The sequence below is a fragment of the Pseudopipra pipra genome, chromosome W, assembly GCF_036250125.1.
Source record: "Pseudopipra pipra isolate bDixPip1 chromosome W, bDixPip1.hap1, whole genome shotgun sequence".
Taxonomy (NCBI): Eukaryota; Metazoa; Chordata; class Aves; order Passeriformes; family Pipridae; genus Pseudopipra; species Pseudopipra pipra.
Window position 1 is genome coordinate 8,137,645 of NC_087580.1, and position 13,460 is coordinate 8,151,104.

At 55.9% G+C, this 13,460-nt stretch overlaps 1 protein-coding gene across 1 annotated transcript; it reads right to left on the reverse strand.

Moving 5' to 3' along the window:
- Nucleotides 1-10,090: 10,090 nt before the first annotated feature.
- Nucleotides 10,091-12,804, reverse strand: LOC135405850 (glucose 1-dehydrogenase 2-like). Its single transcript, XM_064640438.1, has 4 exons — nucleotides 12,725-12,804; nucleotides 12,431-12,473; nucleotides 12,297-12,371; nucleotides 10,091-10,412 (listed from the first exon to the last, which is right to left on the reverse strand). Exons 2-4 carry the CDS (start codon nucleotides 12,462-12,464, stop codon nucleotides 10,255-10,257), a joined length of 267 nt encoding a protein of 88 aa, XP_064496508.1. The 5' UTR covers nucleotides 12,465-12,473; nucleotides 12,725-12,804; the 3' UTR covers nucleotides 10,091-10,254.
- Between the last annotated feature and the right edge of the window lie 656 nt (nucleotides 12,805-13,460).

A 13,460-nucleotide genomic window follows, 5' to 3' on the forward strand; every position in this document is an offset into this window, starting at 1 on the left:
AAACAAGGTTGCTACTTTGGAGTGTTGCTTTCTAGGCCTACTCTTCTACTAAGCCTTAGCCATTCTACTACTTATTTAAATTGCTTTGCAACAATCCCAAAGGACGGACTACAAGAACCAGGGTAATTTCCCCAGGTGCTCCCAGCTCTGCTCAGGGGGAAGGAAGGAGACAGTCCAGGGGGGATCAGCTGCACCTCAGGCACCCTGCTCACGACTCTCGTCCATCTCTCTCTCAAACACCAAAATGGGGACATTTCCCTCTTCCAACGAGCTGCTGATGCCACAGTTTGGATGGTCCAGAGTGGGACCTTTGGTGTTGAGGGACTGTAAATGCCTCCCTCTTGAGAGGCTTCACCTCCCCTGGGCCCCTCCTCAGTCAACGTTCCTCAATTATCCAACAAACGAGGCACGAAGCAGAAAAGGGCAAAAGGAAAATCTTCCAGGTCACTGCCGGCTCCTGGGGAAAATGCAAGGCAAACAGTCAAGTCATTGAGCTGAGATGTTTTCCCAGCTGCCCCACAATGGTCTCTTGTGTCTGGTCAGGGGCCCGTAAGGATGGAAGGTGTTGCGGAAATGTGGGCAAAGGTGAGTGGAGAATTGAGGCTGTGGCAGGTGCCGGGAGCCCCCGCTCAGTGCCTGTCCTTGATCTGTGCCCACGGGGGTCCCAGCCCAGAGGGGCCTGTGAGGCGGGTGGGGAGGGAGGGAGAGTGGGGCGGGAAGGTGCCATCCTGCTGAGGGCCAGCGCTGGGCCCAGAGACATATGATGTCATATGATGGATGTCATGTCACAGGGAGGATGTGATGCCACAGAGGAGGATGTGATGTCACAGAAGAGGATGTGATGTCATATGCTGGATGTGATGTCACAGAGAAGGATGTGAAGGAAGATGATGGATGTGATAACACAGGAGAGATGTGATGTCACATGATGCAGATGATGCCACAGAGGGAGGATGTGATATCACAGAGGACTATGTGATGTTACAGAGGAGAATGTGATGTCACATGATGGATGTGATGTCACAGAAGAGGATGTGATGTCATAATGTGGATGCGATGTCACTGGAGAGATATGATGTCATAGGTGCGATGTGATGTCATAGGTGAGATGTGATGTCATATGATGGATGTGATATCACAGGGGAGATGTGATGTCATAGTAGAGATATGATGGCACAGAGGAGGATGTGATGTCACAGGAATAATGTGATTCCACCGAAGAATGATGTGATGTTACAGGAAGAATGTGATGTCACAGAAGAAGGATGAGATATCACAGGAAGGATGTGATGCCATCTGATGGATGTGATGTCTTAGAAAGGATGTGATGTCATGCAGAGGAGGATGTGATGCCACCAGAGAGATGTATGTGATGTCATATGATGGGTGTGATGTCACAGACAGAGGAAGTGATGTCACAGAGGAGGATGTGATGTTACACAGAAGGGTGTGATGTCACAGGAACGATGTGATGTCACAGTGGAGTAAGGATGTGATGTCTCAGGAGAGATATGATGTCATATGATGGATGCGACGACATAGAGGAGCTGTGATATCACAGGGAGGATGTGATGTCCCAGGAAGGATGTGTCCTATGATGGATGTGATGTCACAGAGGAGGACGCGATGTCATATGATGGATGTGATGTCATAGGAAGGATGTGATGTCACGGGGAGGATGTGATGTCATACGATTGATGGGACGTCATAGAAAAGCTGTGATGTCACAGAGGAGGATGTGATGTCATATGATGGATGTGATGTCACAGAAGAAGGATGTGATATCACAGAGGAGGATGTGATGTCACGGGGAAGGATATGATGTCAGAGGAGAGATGTGATGTCATACGATGGATGTGATGTCACGAGGAGGATGTGATCTCACTGGAAGGATGTGATGTGATATGACGGATGTGACATCATAACGAAGGTGTGATATCAAAGGCGGGATGTGATGTCACAGGAGAGATGTGACGTCATAAGATGGATGTGATGTCATAGAGGAGGATGTGATGTTATATGATAGATGTGATGTCACAGTGGAGGATGTGATGTCATAGAGGAGGATGTGATGCCCCACAGGAGGGACTGCAGGAACAAGAGGAATTTCCCCAGGTGCTCCCAGCCCTGCTCAGGGGGAAGGAAGGAGACAGTCCAGGGGGGATCAGCTGCACCTCAGGCACCCTGCTCACGACTCTCGTCCATCTCTCTCTCAAACACCAAAATGGGGACATTTCCCTCTTCCAATGAGCTGCTGCTCCCACAATTTGGATGGTCCAGAGTGGGACCTTTGGTGTTGAGGGACTGTAAATGCCTCCCTCTTGAGAGACTTCACCTCCCCTGGGCCCCTCCTCAGTCAACGTTCCTCAATTATCCAACAAACGAGGCACGAAGCAGAAAAGGGCAAAAGGAAAATCTTCCAGGTCACTGCTGGCTCCTGGGGAAAATGCAAGGCAAATAGTCAAGTCATTGAGCTGAGATGTTTTCCCAGCTGCCCCACAATGGTCTCTTGTGTCTGGTCAGGGGCCCGTAAGGATGGAAGGTGTTGCGGAACTGTGGCCAAAGGTGAGTGGAGAATTGAGGCTGTGGCAGGTGCCGGGAGCCCCCGCTCAGTGCCTGTCCTTGATCTGTGCCCACGGGGGTCCCAGCCCAGAGGGGCCTGTGAGGCGGGTGGGGAGGGAGGGAGAGTGGGGCGGGAAGGTGCCATCCTGCTGAGGGCCAGCGCTGGGCCCAGGGCAGGGCAGGGCCATCCCTGGGGACAGGGGCACTGGGGCAGCTGTGTGCCAGGGCCAGCCCAGTGTGGAGCCAGAGCCCTGCTGGGCTGCCAGTGCCTGGCCCCCCCTGCCTGGGCCAGCTGAGCAGAGCGGGGCCCGGCTGATGTGGGAGGACACGGTGTGCCCAGCTGGGACAGGGGCAGGGCCAGCAAAGGGCATCTGCCCCTCTGGGCTCTGCTCGGGGAGGCCGTGGCTGGGCCTGCACCACTTGGGGGCTGCAGTGCCCGCAAATGGGCTGGAGCCGGGCACTGCCACCACCCCAGCACTTCCCTGGGCCCAGCCCTTGTGTGCCAGGGCCAGCATTGCCCAGTGCTCCCCAGTGCCTGCCCACACTGGAGATCCCAGTCACCCGCCTGTGCCCATTGCCCGTCAGCCCCTTTATCTCCCAGCTCCCTGTTTCCCTGATCCCGGGGTCCTGGTGCCCCAAGAAGGGGGGCAGTGCCAGCCCCAGGTTCAGTCAAAGAGCTGGAGTGGGAACAGGGACAACTGTGCTCAGACACGCCGGGTTTGGGGCTGGGCTGAGCTCTGGGGTGTCCCAGAGGGAAAGCTCTGGAAGGGATGGGCAGGAGGACATGGGTGGATCAGGCTTTGGGGGCCGTTGGAGGATGGATTGTGTTGTGTGGGATTGTCCCCACAGGGTATGCAGCTGCTTTCAGCTCCCTGCCCACCCCTTGGCACCCCCAGGTGCCTGGGCCCTTCCAGGGGCAGCTGCCCCGTGCAGGAAGCTGGAGGGATGCCGGGGAAGGTGGCTGGATGGGTGCCGCAGGCGGGATGGACTCTGTGCCAGGGCTGGGCTTGTGGCCAGGGCTGGGGGCTGTGCCCAGCCGGGCTTTGCCCCGGGGGCTCTCGGGGAGGGGGCAGGGAGGAGTCCCGGCAGGGATAAATGTGCTCCTGCCCTTGTGCAGCCTCAGCCAGCTCTGCCCAGGCCCAGAGGAAGATGAAGGTCGCTGTGCTCAGCGTGGCCCTGCTCTTCACCATCCTGCTGAGCCCCCCGGCAGATGCCAAGGTGAGGCCCCCATGCCACGGCCATGGGCTCAGGGATGGGCCCCTTCCCAATCCAGGGGCTCCCCCAGCACTCCCCAGCACCCCCAGACCCGGCCCAGGCCACCTTATTCCACCCACAATTCCCTCTCTCCTTCCCCTTCCCACAATTCAACTCCTGCTGCTGCAGCTCCGCTTCCTCATGGGATGCTTGCACCCGGCTCCGTCCTGGCACAGTCCCAACACTTCCTGCTCTTTCTGACCCCAAATCCCACCTTTTTGGGCCTCCCCATCCCATCCTCTTGGTCCCCTGGGGCATCTCCCCACCATCTCCTCTCTTTCCCAGCCAAGGCAAAGGCCCAACCCAAACTGGGTGGAACTGGGCCAAGCCCCACTGGAGTCCAAGGAGGACAAAGAGGCCCAAGCTCCACCCTGGGCTCAAGTGGGACAAGGCCTGGCCAGGCTGAACTGGCACCAACTGGGAAATGCCCTGCCATGGCCCCTTCCCAGGGCCTTTCCTCCAGGCTCTGCCCTCAATGCCTTGCCTTTCCCCCTGCACTGGTGTCCCCAACTTGCCTGGGAGCCGCAATCCCAAAGAGCCCCGCTCAGCCCGGGGGGCAGCCGGGGCTGGAGGGGGTGGGGACACCCGTGTCCCCCCCAGCCCCACAAGGCCAACCCCAACCAAGCCTTTGCTCTCCTCCTGCAGCCCGTTCAGGCCGGTGGCGTCCAATGTGGGGAGGTAAGTCCGGGAGTTGGGGGGCACCCAGTGTGGGAAGTGGGGGGCACTTTGGGCCCCCCATCCCTTCCTGGCACTGGGGACACCCCAGTGACCAGTGACGTCTCCTTGTCTCTCTACAGGCAGGCGTCATCGGCGGCCCGGTGGGTACCAGGGCTTGTGCTGGGCCCAGACCCTCCCCTCTGGTGGCCACCACCCTCCAGGCCATCCCAGTGCTCCCCAGTCCACCCCAGTGTGCACCGGGGAGGTCCTTCCTCAGGGCCCCCACTCTATTCCCACACACCCCAGTACACCCCACCACACACACACAGGGCATCATTCCCACACCATTTCTTCCCTTCTTTCTCCTCTAATCCTTCCCCTTTCCCATTGCCCATGACACTCGTGTCCAGAAATCCCCTTCCTTGACCCCTCAGTCCCAAAGAGTCTCCCAGTCCCTTCCAGTTTTCTCCCCTTCCCCATTAATCCTGCCCCCACCCCTGCCCTGCTTCATTCCCTGGGTCCCCTCCACTGCAATCCCTTCCTCCTCACCCGCATCCCCCACAGTCCCATCCCTTCCACACCCCAATGCCCATCCTGTGGGATCCCCAATTCCCCCCACTTCACCCTTTTTGGGTTCCCTTCTCCTCCCCCCACCCTCCTGCAGGCCCTGAATTCCCCTGGCTCTCCTTGTCTCCATCCCCACCCTGGGCCCTGCAGGAACAGGGATCCCGGGGGAAACTGGGTGCAGTGGGGCTGGGGGAGCAGAAGGGATTTTCCCCCTCAGACCAGGGGCCAACCATGGGCTGGGGGGTCTGGGGACACCTGTGTCCCTCCCCAACCCCACAGGGGCCAATCCTGCTTAAACCTTTGCTCTCCTTCCCCAGCCAATCTCGGGACAAGGCGGAGGTGGATGTGTCGGGGTAAGTTCTGGAGTTGAGATGTCCCCAGTGTGGGAAATGGGGGGAAATGTAGTCCCCCCATCCCTCCTGGGCCTGGGGACACCCCAATGACCAGTGACACCTCACACTCTCTCTCCAGGGAGGCATGGATGTCCATCGAGTGAAGAGGTCTGAGGTGGGTACCCCGAGTTCTGCTGGGCCCAGACCCTCCCCTCTCATGGCCACGATCCTCCCCAGTATCCCAGTGTGTCCCAGTCCAGCCCAGTGTGTCCCAGTCCAGCCCAGTGTGTCCCAGTCCAGCCCAGTGTGTCCCAGAACCAGCCCAGTGTGTCTCTAACCCTGCCTTTGTCCCCAGCCCCCCGTGGCTGACCAGGTGGAGCTGATGCGCCAGTGACGCTCGGCTGCCTCTCTGCATGTCCAGGTGAGAAATATGGGAGGCTCCTCAGCCCCCCAAAGGAGCCTGGCAGGGCCCTGGGGGGTCCCTGAGCCCTCTGCAGTGGGCAGAGCTTGGGGACAGCAGAGGGACACGCAGGGGGCTGTCCCTGCTCCGTGTCCCGGGGCAGCTGGACAGAGCTGCCCCCAAGCCTTGCCTTGCACTGGGGGCTCTGCAGACCCCCAGGCTCACCGGGAGGGCAGGGAGGGGCTCAGGGAGGTGTCAGAGCATCCCGGGCTCAGGGGCTCTGGGGCCACATGGATCTCAGCATCCAATTCCCTTCTCCTGCCCCAGCTCCCTGCAGACAGACGGGGTGGGGACAAGGCCCCTCCCATGTCCCTGTGGACACCGGGGGTAACGTTTGGGGCTCTGTCTTTCAGGACTGGAAGTGGTGGTGACACCCGTGTCCTGGCCCCCTCCAGCGGCATGAGGAGATGATCATCCCTGGAGGACCCCCCTGATCCCCTGGGTGCCCTGGCAATTTCCCTGCAAGAATCAATAAACCCCTGCAGCAAAACAAATGCTCTGTGTCTGTCTGGGTGGGTGTGTTCCCACATCCACGGGTGCCTTCCCGTGTCCATGTGTGTTCCCACGTCCCCTGGGGCACCCGGTGGTTTGGGGGCACAGCGGGAAACAGGGTCTGACTGGGGCTGTCCAAGCACCATCCCCAAGGAGCACAGCTTGGTGTCGGGGCAGGGGAGGGTCAGGGACAATCAGGGAAGGCCCCTCAGTCCTTCCCTGTGCTCTGGGAGGGATGGGAAAGGGGATCAAAGGAGCCAGCGGGTGTCAAATGCCCCCAGATCTCAAGGGCCAGGCTCGGGGCTGAAGGGATGGAGAGCAGCCCTGCATCCAAGGCCATGGGGATAGTGGGGGATGAAAAGCAGGATGGGAGCCAGCAATGGGAGCTCACAGCCCACAACCCCCCGTGTCCTGGGCTCATCCCACAGCGTGGGCAGCAGGGGAGGGGGGTTCTGCCCCTCTGCTCCGCTCAGCTGAGACCCCCCCTGCAGTGCTGCCCCCAGCTCTGGGCTCCTCTGCCTGTCTGCAACGCACCCGCCCGCAATGGCAATGGCTTGGGGGGATTCCCCTGCCAGCCCTGGCATCTCCTGCAGCTCCATGGGCTCCTCAGCACAGCAAAGACACGCACCTCTTGGGGCACTTCCAGAGGAGGCCACCAAGGGCATCCCAGGGCTGCAGCACCTCTCGCATGGAGACAGGCTGAGAGAGTGGGGGCTCTTCAGCCTGCAGAATTAAAGGCTGTGGGGAGACCTCCTTGGGGCCTTCCAGTACTTCAAGGCAGCTTTTTAGAGACATGTGGGCAAAGGGTTCAGTAGGGCCTGTCACAATAGGACAGGGGGTGAGGAAGTTAAACTAAAAAAGTGTAAGTTCAGACTAGAGATAAAGAAGAAATATTTCATAGTGAGAATGCTGAAACACAGGAACACATTTGCAGGGAGGTGGTGGATGCCCCATCCCTGCAAACATTCAAGGCCAGGTTGCATGGGGCTCTGAGCAAGGTGATCTAGGAAAGATGTCTCTGCTCCCCCTCCAGGGGATCCCCTGCCCTGTGCTCTTGGCTACCAGAGTGATGGGCAGCTCTCAAAGGATGCAAGTGCCCAGAGAGCAGAGGGAACACACAGGACCTCTGTTAGCAGGGACATCTTCAGGTGAGATGGGAATAGTTTGGATCATCATGCTCAGGCTCCACTGTTTTGCCTCTCTGTAGTTGCACACAACGTTTGGAAGAGACTGATAACCACAAGGTCCCACAGTGTCACAGGGTCCCCTTGGTGACAGGAGGTCATCAAGTGTCCCATGTACTTGTGGGGGGAGAGTTTTTGGAGGTGTTCTCTGACCCAATCTTCCTTAGCAAGGCAAGATCTTCCTTCCAACATTCCTATAGCCTGGTCTCCCGGACCAGAGATCCCTGAGGGCTGGTCTTGTCAGTGCAAAGGTGTTCAGTAACTCTGCCTTCTCTGCATCCTTGCCATGAGCAGAGCGGCTCAGGGGGCTCCTGGGGGTCTCTGCACACGAGATCCCCCCTCACACTCTTAAGGGAACTTCCCAGGCTCACCATTCCCAGGACTCCCTGGCAGTCACTCTCCCACCAGCCCAGACACTGCTGACACTCAGGCCCCTTCCCAGCAGCAGCAGCTCCAGTGACCTGACGGGTCCCCTGTGACTCCCCACACCCCCACTCTCACAGTCAGACCAGGTTTCCTCACTGCTTCCAACCCAGGTTTCCCATGGCCGAGTCTCTGATATCTTAAAAACAGTAAAACAATTTATTTCTTGTGAAGAAACACAGATACAGGCTGAGCTGGCGCCTCAAGGAGGGACCCCCAACAAAAAACTCCTTGGGGTTTTATCTCCTCACACTCCAAGCACACAAACTGCTCTTCCTGCTGAGTCCTGGGCTCCTGCCCTGTCTCCAAGTGTCCTCTCCCTTGGCTGCTCCAGGGTCAGCAGCTCACGGCCTTTGGGCTGAGGTCCCTCACCCAGAGCTCATCCCACAGCTCCAACTGCAGCTGCTCCCTGAGCCACCTGCACCCACGGGATTCCTCAGCCCTGGGCACCACGAGGCTCCTGACAGTGTCCCAGGGTCCCTCGGGTTCCATGAGCCCCCACAGTGTCCCAGGGTCCCTTGGGTTCCATGAGCCCCCACAGTGTCCCAGGGTCCCTTTGGTTCCATGAGCCCCCACAGTGTCCCAGGGTCCCTTTGGTTCCATGAGCCCCCACAGTGTCCCAGGGTCCCTTGGGTTCCATGAAGCCCTGTGGTGTCACAGTGGCCCCTTGGTTCCATGAGGTTCCACAGTGTCCCAGGGCTCTAAACGGGACACGATGGGGGAGGGGCACAAGCTCAGGCTTGTTCCGGGAATTCTGTGGGATAACATGAAAAATTTAGAGGGACAAGGTACCCGTGAGGGCCCCTCTGAGGTGACTCTGAGATGGAGCAGCCACATCCTCCTCTGTGACATCACATCCATCCTGTGACATCAAACCTCTGCTGTGATATCAAATCGTCCCTCTGACATCACGTCCTCCCCTGTGACATCACATAGCCCCTTGACATCACGGGGAGGATGTGATGCCACATAAAGGATGTGATGTCACAGAGGAGCTGTTATGTTGCATGTGATGTCAGAGAGGAGGATGTGATGTCACAGGAAGGATGTGATGTCTCAGGAAAAATGTCATGTCATATGTTGGTAGCGACATTATAGAGGAGCTCTGATGGCATAGGAGAGATGTGATGTCACAGAGGAGGAGTGATGTCAGAGATAAGAATGTGATGTCACAGGAAGGATGTGATGTCATTGACAGACGTAATGTCATAGGAGAGTTGTGATGTCACAGAGGAGGATGTGATGTCATAGAGAAGATGTCATGCAATAGGAAGGAAGTGATGTCATAGGAGAGATGTGAGGTCCCAGAGGAGGATGTGATGTCATAGAGAAGATGTCATGCAATAGGAAGGAAGGGATGTCATAGGAGAGATGTGAGGTCACAGAGGAGGATGTGATGTCACAGTGGGGGACATGACATCACAGGGTGATGTGATGTCACAGAAAGGATGTGATGTCACCTGGAAGCAGTGATGTCATAAGGGTGGATGTGATGTCACATGAAGGATGTGATGTCACAGAGGAGGATGTGATGTCACAGAGGGGGATGTGATGTCACAGAGGGGGATGTGATGTCACAGGAGAGATGTGATGTCACAGAGGAGGATGTGATGTCACAGGAGAGATGTGATGTCATGGGGAGGATGTGATGTCACAGGAGAGATGTGATGTCACGGAGGAGGATGTGATGTCACAGAGGAGGATGTGATGTCACAGAGGAAGATGTGATGTCACAGAGGAGGATGTGATGTCACAGAGGAGGATGTGATGTCATGGGGAGGATGTGATGTCACAGAGGAGGATGTGATGTTACAGAGGGGGATGTGATGTCACAGAGGAGGATGTGATGTCACAGAGGGGGATGTGATGTCACAGAGGGGGATGTGATGTCACAGAGGAGGATGTGATGTCACAGAGGGGGATGTGATGTCACAGAGGGGGATGTGATGTCACAGAGGAGGATGTGATGTCACAGGAGAGGATGTGATGTCACAGAGGAGGATGTGATGTCACAGAGGGGGATGTGATGTCACATAGGAGGATGTGATGTCACAGAGGAGGATGTGATGTCACAGAGGAGGATGTGATGTCACAGAGGAGGTGATGTCACAGAGGAGGATGTGATGTCACAGAGGGGGATGTGATGTCACAGAGGAGGATGTGATGTCACAGAGGAGGTGATGTCACAGAGGGGGATGTGATGTCACAGAGGGGGATGTGATGTCTCTGGTACTTTAGTCTGGGCCTTCCTTCATGACCAGTCTGTAACCAAGGAAGTGCCCAGATTTCCCCGCTATTCCCCACCATTTTTACCTAAGTTGGGCTATAAGAAGAAAGGAGGAGAGGCCTTTGCCCTCTTTCCTTCCAGCTTTGGAGGTGCAGGTTCCCTGTGTGGAGTCTGTCGGGTTGGGGAGCGAGGCCTGGTAAGGCCCTGCCCACCTTGGCAGACGGAGGGTGCCGGGGTCGTTCCAGAGCCACTTTCTGTTGTCCCAAGGAGAGCAGTGGGATATCCTTTGCTAATTCTTTTAGTTGTTAGATCTTGGGATAGTGATCGTGTATATTTTTTGCTTTTGTTCCTTTTTTTCCTTCCCCTTCCCTTTCCCCTTTCCTTTTGAAATTGTACCTATATTTCAATTGTATATAAGTGTAATATAAGTGTAAATATATTTATATTTATATATATATTGCTTCAGCTGTCTCTCTCTCTCGTTTCAGTTCTCTTGGTTTTTTCTCTCTTCTCCCTTGGTTTTGGGGGGGGAGCTCTTGTGGTGAGGTTTGGAGTCTTGGCAGGGAGCCAGCTTCAAACCACCTCAATGGGATTTGTTATTATTTGGGATTTGGGGTTTATTTGGCATTTGGGATTACATGGGTTTGGGAAGTACTGGGGATCTGGGGGTTATTTGGGATTTGGGAACATCTGGGATTTGCTATTATTTGGGACATGGGAATATATGGGATTGGGAATTCTTGGGGATTGGGGGTTTATTTGGGATTTAGGAATTATTGGGGATTTAGGGGTTTCTTTGGGATTTGGGAATATATGGGATTGGGAATTATTCAGAATTTAGGGGTTATCTGGGAACATCTGGGATTTGCTTTTACATGGGATTTGGAACTACATGGGATGGGGGATCATTGGTGATTTAGGGTTTACTTGGGATTTGGGGTTTATTTGGGATTTGGAACCACATGGGATTTGGGATTTGAGTTTGGGGACCATTTGGGATTTGGGATCATTTGGGACTATTTGGAATAATTTGGGACCGTTTGGGACCATTTGGGATAATTTGGGATTGATGGGAACCCATGGATATTATGGATTAATTAGAGATTGATGGGAACCCACGGATATTATGGATTAATTAGGGGTTAATGATTTACCCACAGCTATTATGGGCTAATTAATTATTAACATGAACCCCGGGCATCATGTGCTAATTAGGGGTAATTCTGGGGGATTTTGCCTCTAAAAACTCCAAAATTTGGCATCCAGAAGGTTTATTTTTGTCGTTTTAGAGGAGGTTTAAGGCAGAAAAGATGGAGGATTTGGCTCCGCCCTCTCTTAACTCCACCCCTCCCGAATTTTGGGGACACCTCCCAAAACTTCTGGGGGGGTTTGCCTCAAAAAACTCCAAAATTTGAGGCCCAAAATGTTTATTTTTGTCGTTTTAGAGGAGGTTTTAAGGGGGGCAGGGTCAAGAGGGGGCAGGGCTACATCTGACCTCCCCCCCAAATTTAAGAGACCCCTCCCAACCCCCCACCCCAAAAATTTGGGGTCTCCACCCCAAAATAAAAACAAATTTGGGGTCCAAAATGTTTATTTTTGTTGTTTTAGAAATTTAAGGGAGGGGAGGGGGTGGGCATGGTCTCGGTGGGCGTGGCCAATAAACATCTCCATGGCAACGGCTCCTGGTGGTTTTTTGGAGGGGTTTCCACCCCCCTCCCTCGACCCCCCCCAGTTTTGGGGTTCCCCCCCATATTTTAGGGGAGCCCCTCCCCTACTTTAGGCCCCTCCTCCCCAGTTTTGGGACCCTCCCCGATTTTTGGGACCCCCTTTTGTTCTCCACCCAAATTTTGGGGTCCCCTCCCCCCAAACTCGGGGCCTCCCCCCCATCCCAACCCCCCAAATTTTGGGGTCTGCCCCTCCCCCCCATTGGGGGGACACTTGGGGGGAGGGGCTGGATCCGTCACATGAAGAGACCCCCTGGAATGAGAGAGGGAAAGGGGGGACATTGGGGGGACACTGGGGGGACACTGGGGGGACATTGGGGACACACTGGGGGGACGTTGGGGACACACTGGGGGGTCATTGGGGACACACTGGGGACACACTGGGGACACACTGGGGACATGGGGGGTCCCCACCTGTCACCTCCAGGGTGGCCCCGGTGACGTAGCCGCTGTCCCCCGACGCCAGGAAAGCCACCACGTCTGCCACGTCTGGGGGACACCGGGGGGTGGTGGCACCTCCAAGTGTCCCCAAAGTGTCCCCAACTCACCCTCAGGGTCCCCCAGTCGTCCCAGTGGCACCATCCCTGCGAACTGGAAGGGGGGGGAGACACACACACACACACGAGGGTCACCTCTGGTGTCACCTCCCCAATGTCCCCCAATGTCCCCAATGTCCCCCAATGTCCCCAATGTCCCCAATGTCCCCCCATGTCCCCAATGACCCCCAATGTCCCCAATGTCCCCCCAATGTCCCCAATGACCCCCAATGACCCCCAATGTCCCCCAATGTCCCCCCAGTGTCCCCTCATTGTCTCCAGGAGGTGCCACCCCCCCGCTGTCACCTTGTCCAGCACTTTTGGGGCACTTTGTCCGTCATGGGGGTGACGATAAATCCCGGCAGGACGGAATTGCAGCGGATCCCAAACCTAGGGAAGGGGATTTGGGGGGGTCAGAGGGGTCCCCCTGACCCGTGTCACCCCCCCACAGGGTGTCACCAACCCCCCCCGGGTCACCAAACCCCCCAATCCAGTTTTCCCGCTGATTTCCCCCCAATTTTTCCCCATTTCCCTCCAAATTCCCCCAATTTCCCCCCTTTTTCTCCATTTCCCAATTTTCCCCCAGTTTTCCCCATTTCTTCCCCTTTTCCCCCAATTTCCCTCCAAATTCCCCCAATCCCCCCCCCAATTTTTCCCCATTTCCCAATTTTCTCCCCAGTTTTCCCCAGTTCTTCCCCCTTTTCCCCCCAGTTCCCCAATTTTTCCATATTTCCCCCCAAATTCCCCCTTTTCTCTCCAATTTTTCCCCATTTCCCCCTTAAATTTTCCCAATTTCCCCCCAATTTCCCCCCATTTCTTCTTCCTTTCCCCCAGTTTCCCCCCAATTCCCCATTCCCCCCCAAATCCCCCAATTTTCCCCCAAATCCCCTCAATTTCCCCCCAAAATCCCCAAATTTTCCCCCCAATCCCCCAACTTTCCCCATTTCCCCCCAAATTTCCCCACTTTCCCCCAATTTTTCCCCTGAATTCCCCCCAAATCCCCCAATTTTCTCCCTTTCCCCTCCATTTTCCCTTGTCCCCA

Bases quoted from the DNA above. Each gene is read 5' to 3' on its own strand.
- LOC135405850 (XM_064640438.1), bottom strand. From the start codon at position 12,464: ATGGTGCCACTGGGACGACTGGGGGACCCTGAGG. The intron at 12,372-12,430 runs GTGAGTTGGGGA...GGTGTCCCCCAG, and splicing joins ACGACTGGGGGACCCTGAGG to ACGTGGCAGACGTGGTGGCT. The intron at 10,413-12,296 runs GTGGGGACCCCC...TTGGGACAACAG, and splicing joins GGCCACCCTGGAGGTGACAG to AAAGTGGCTCTGGAACGACC.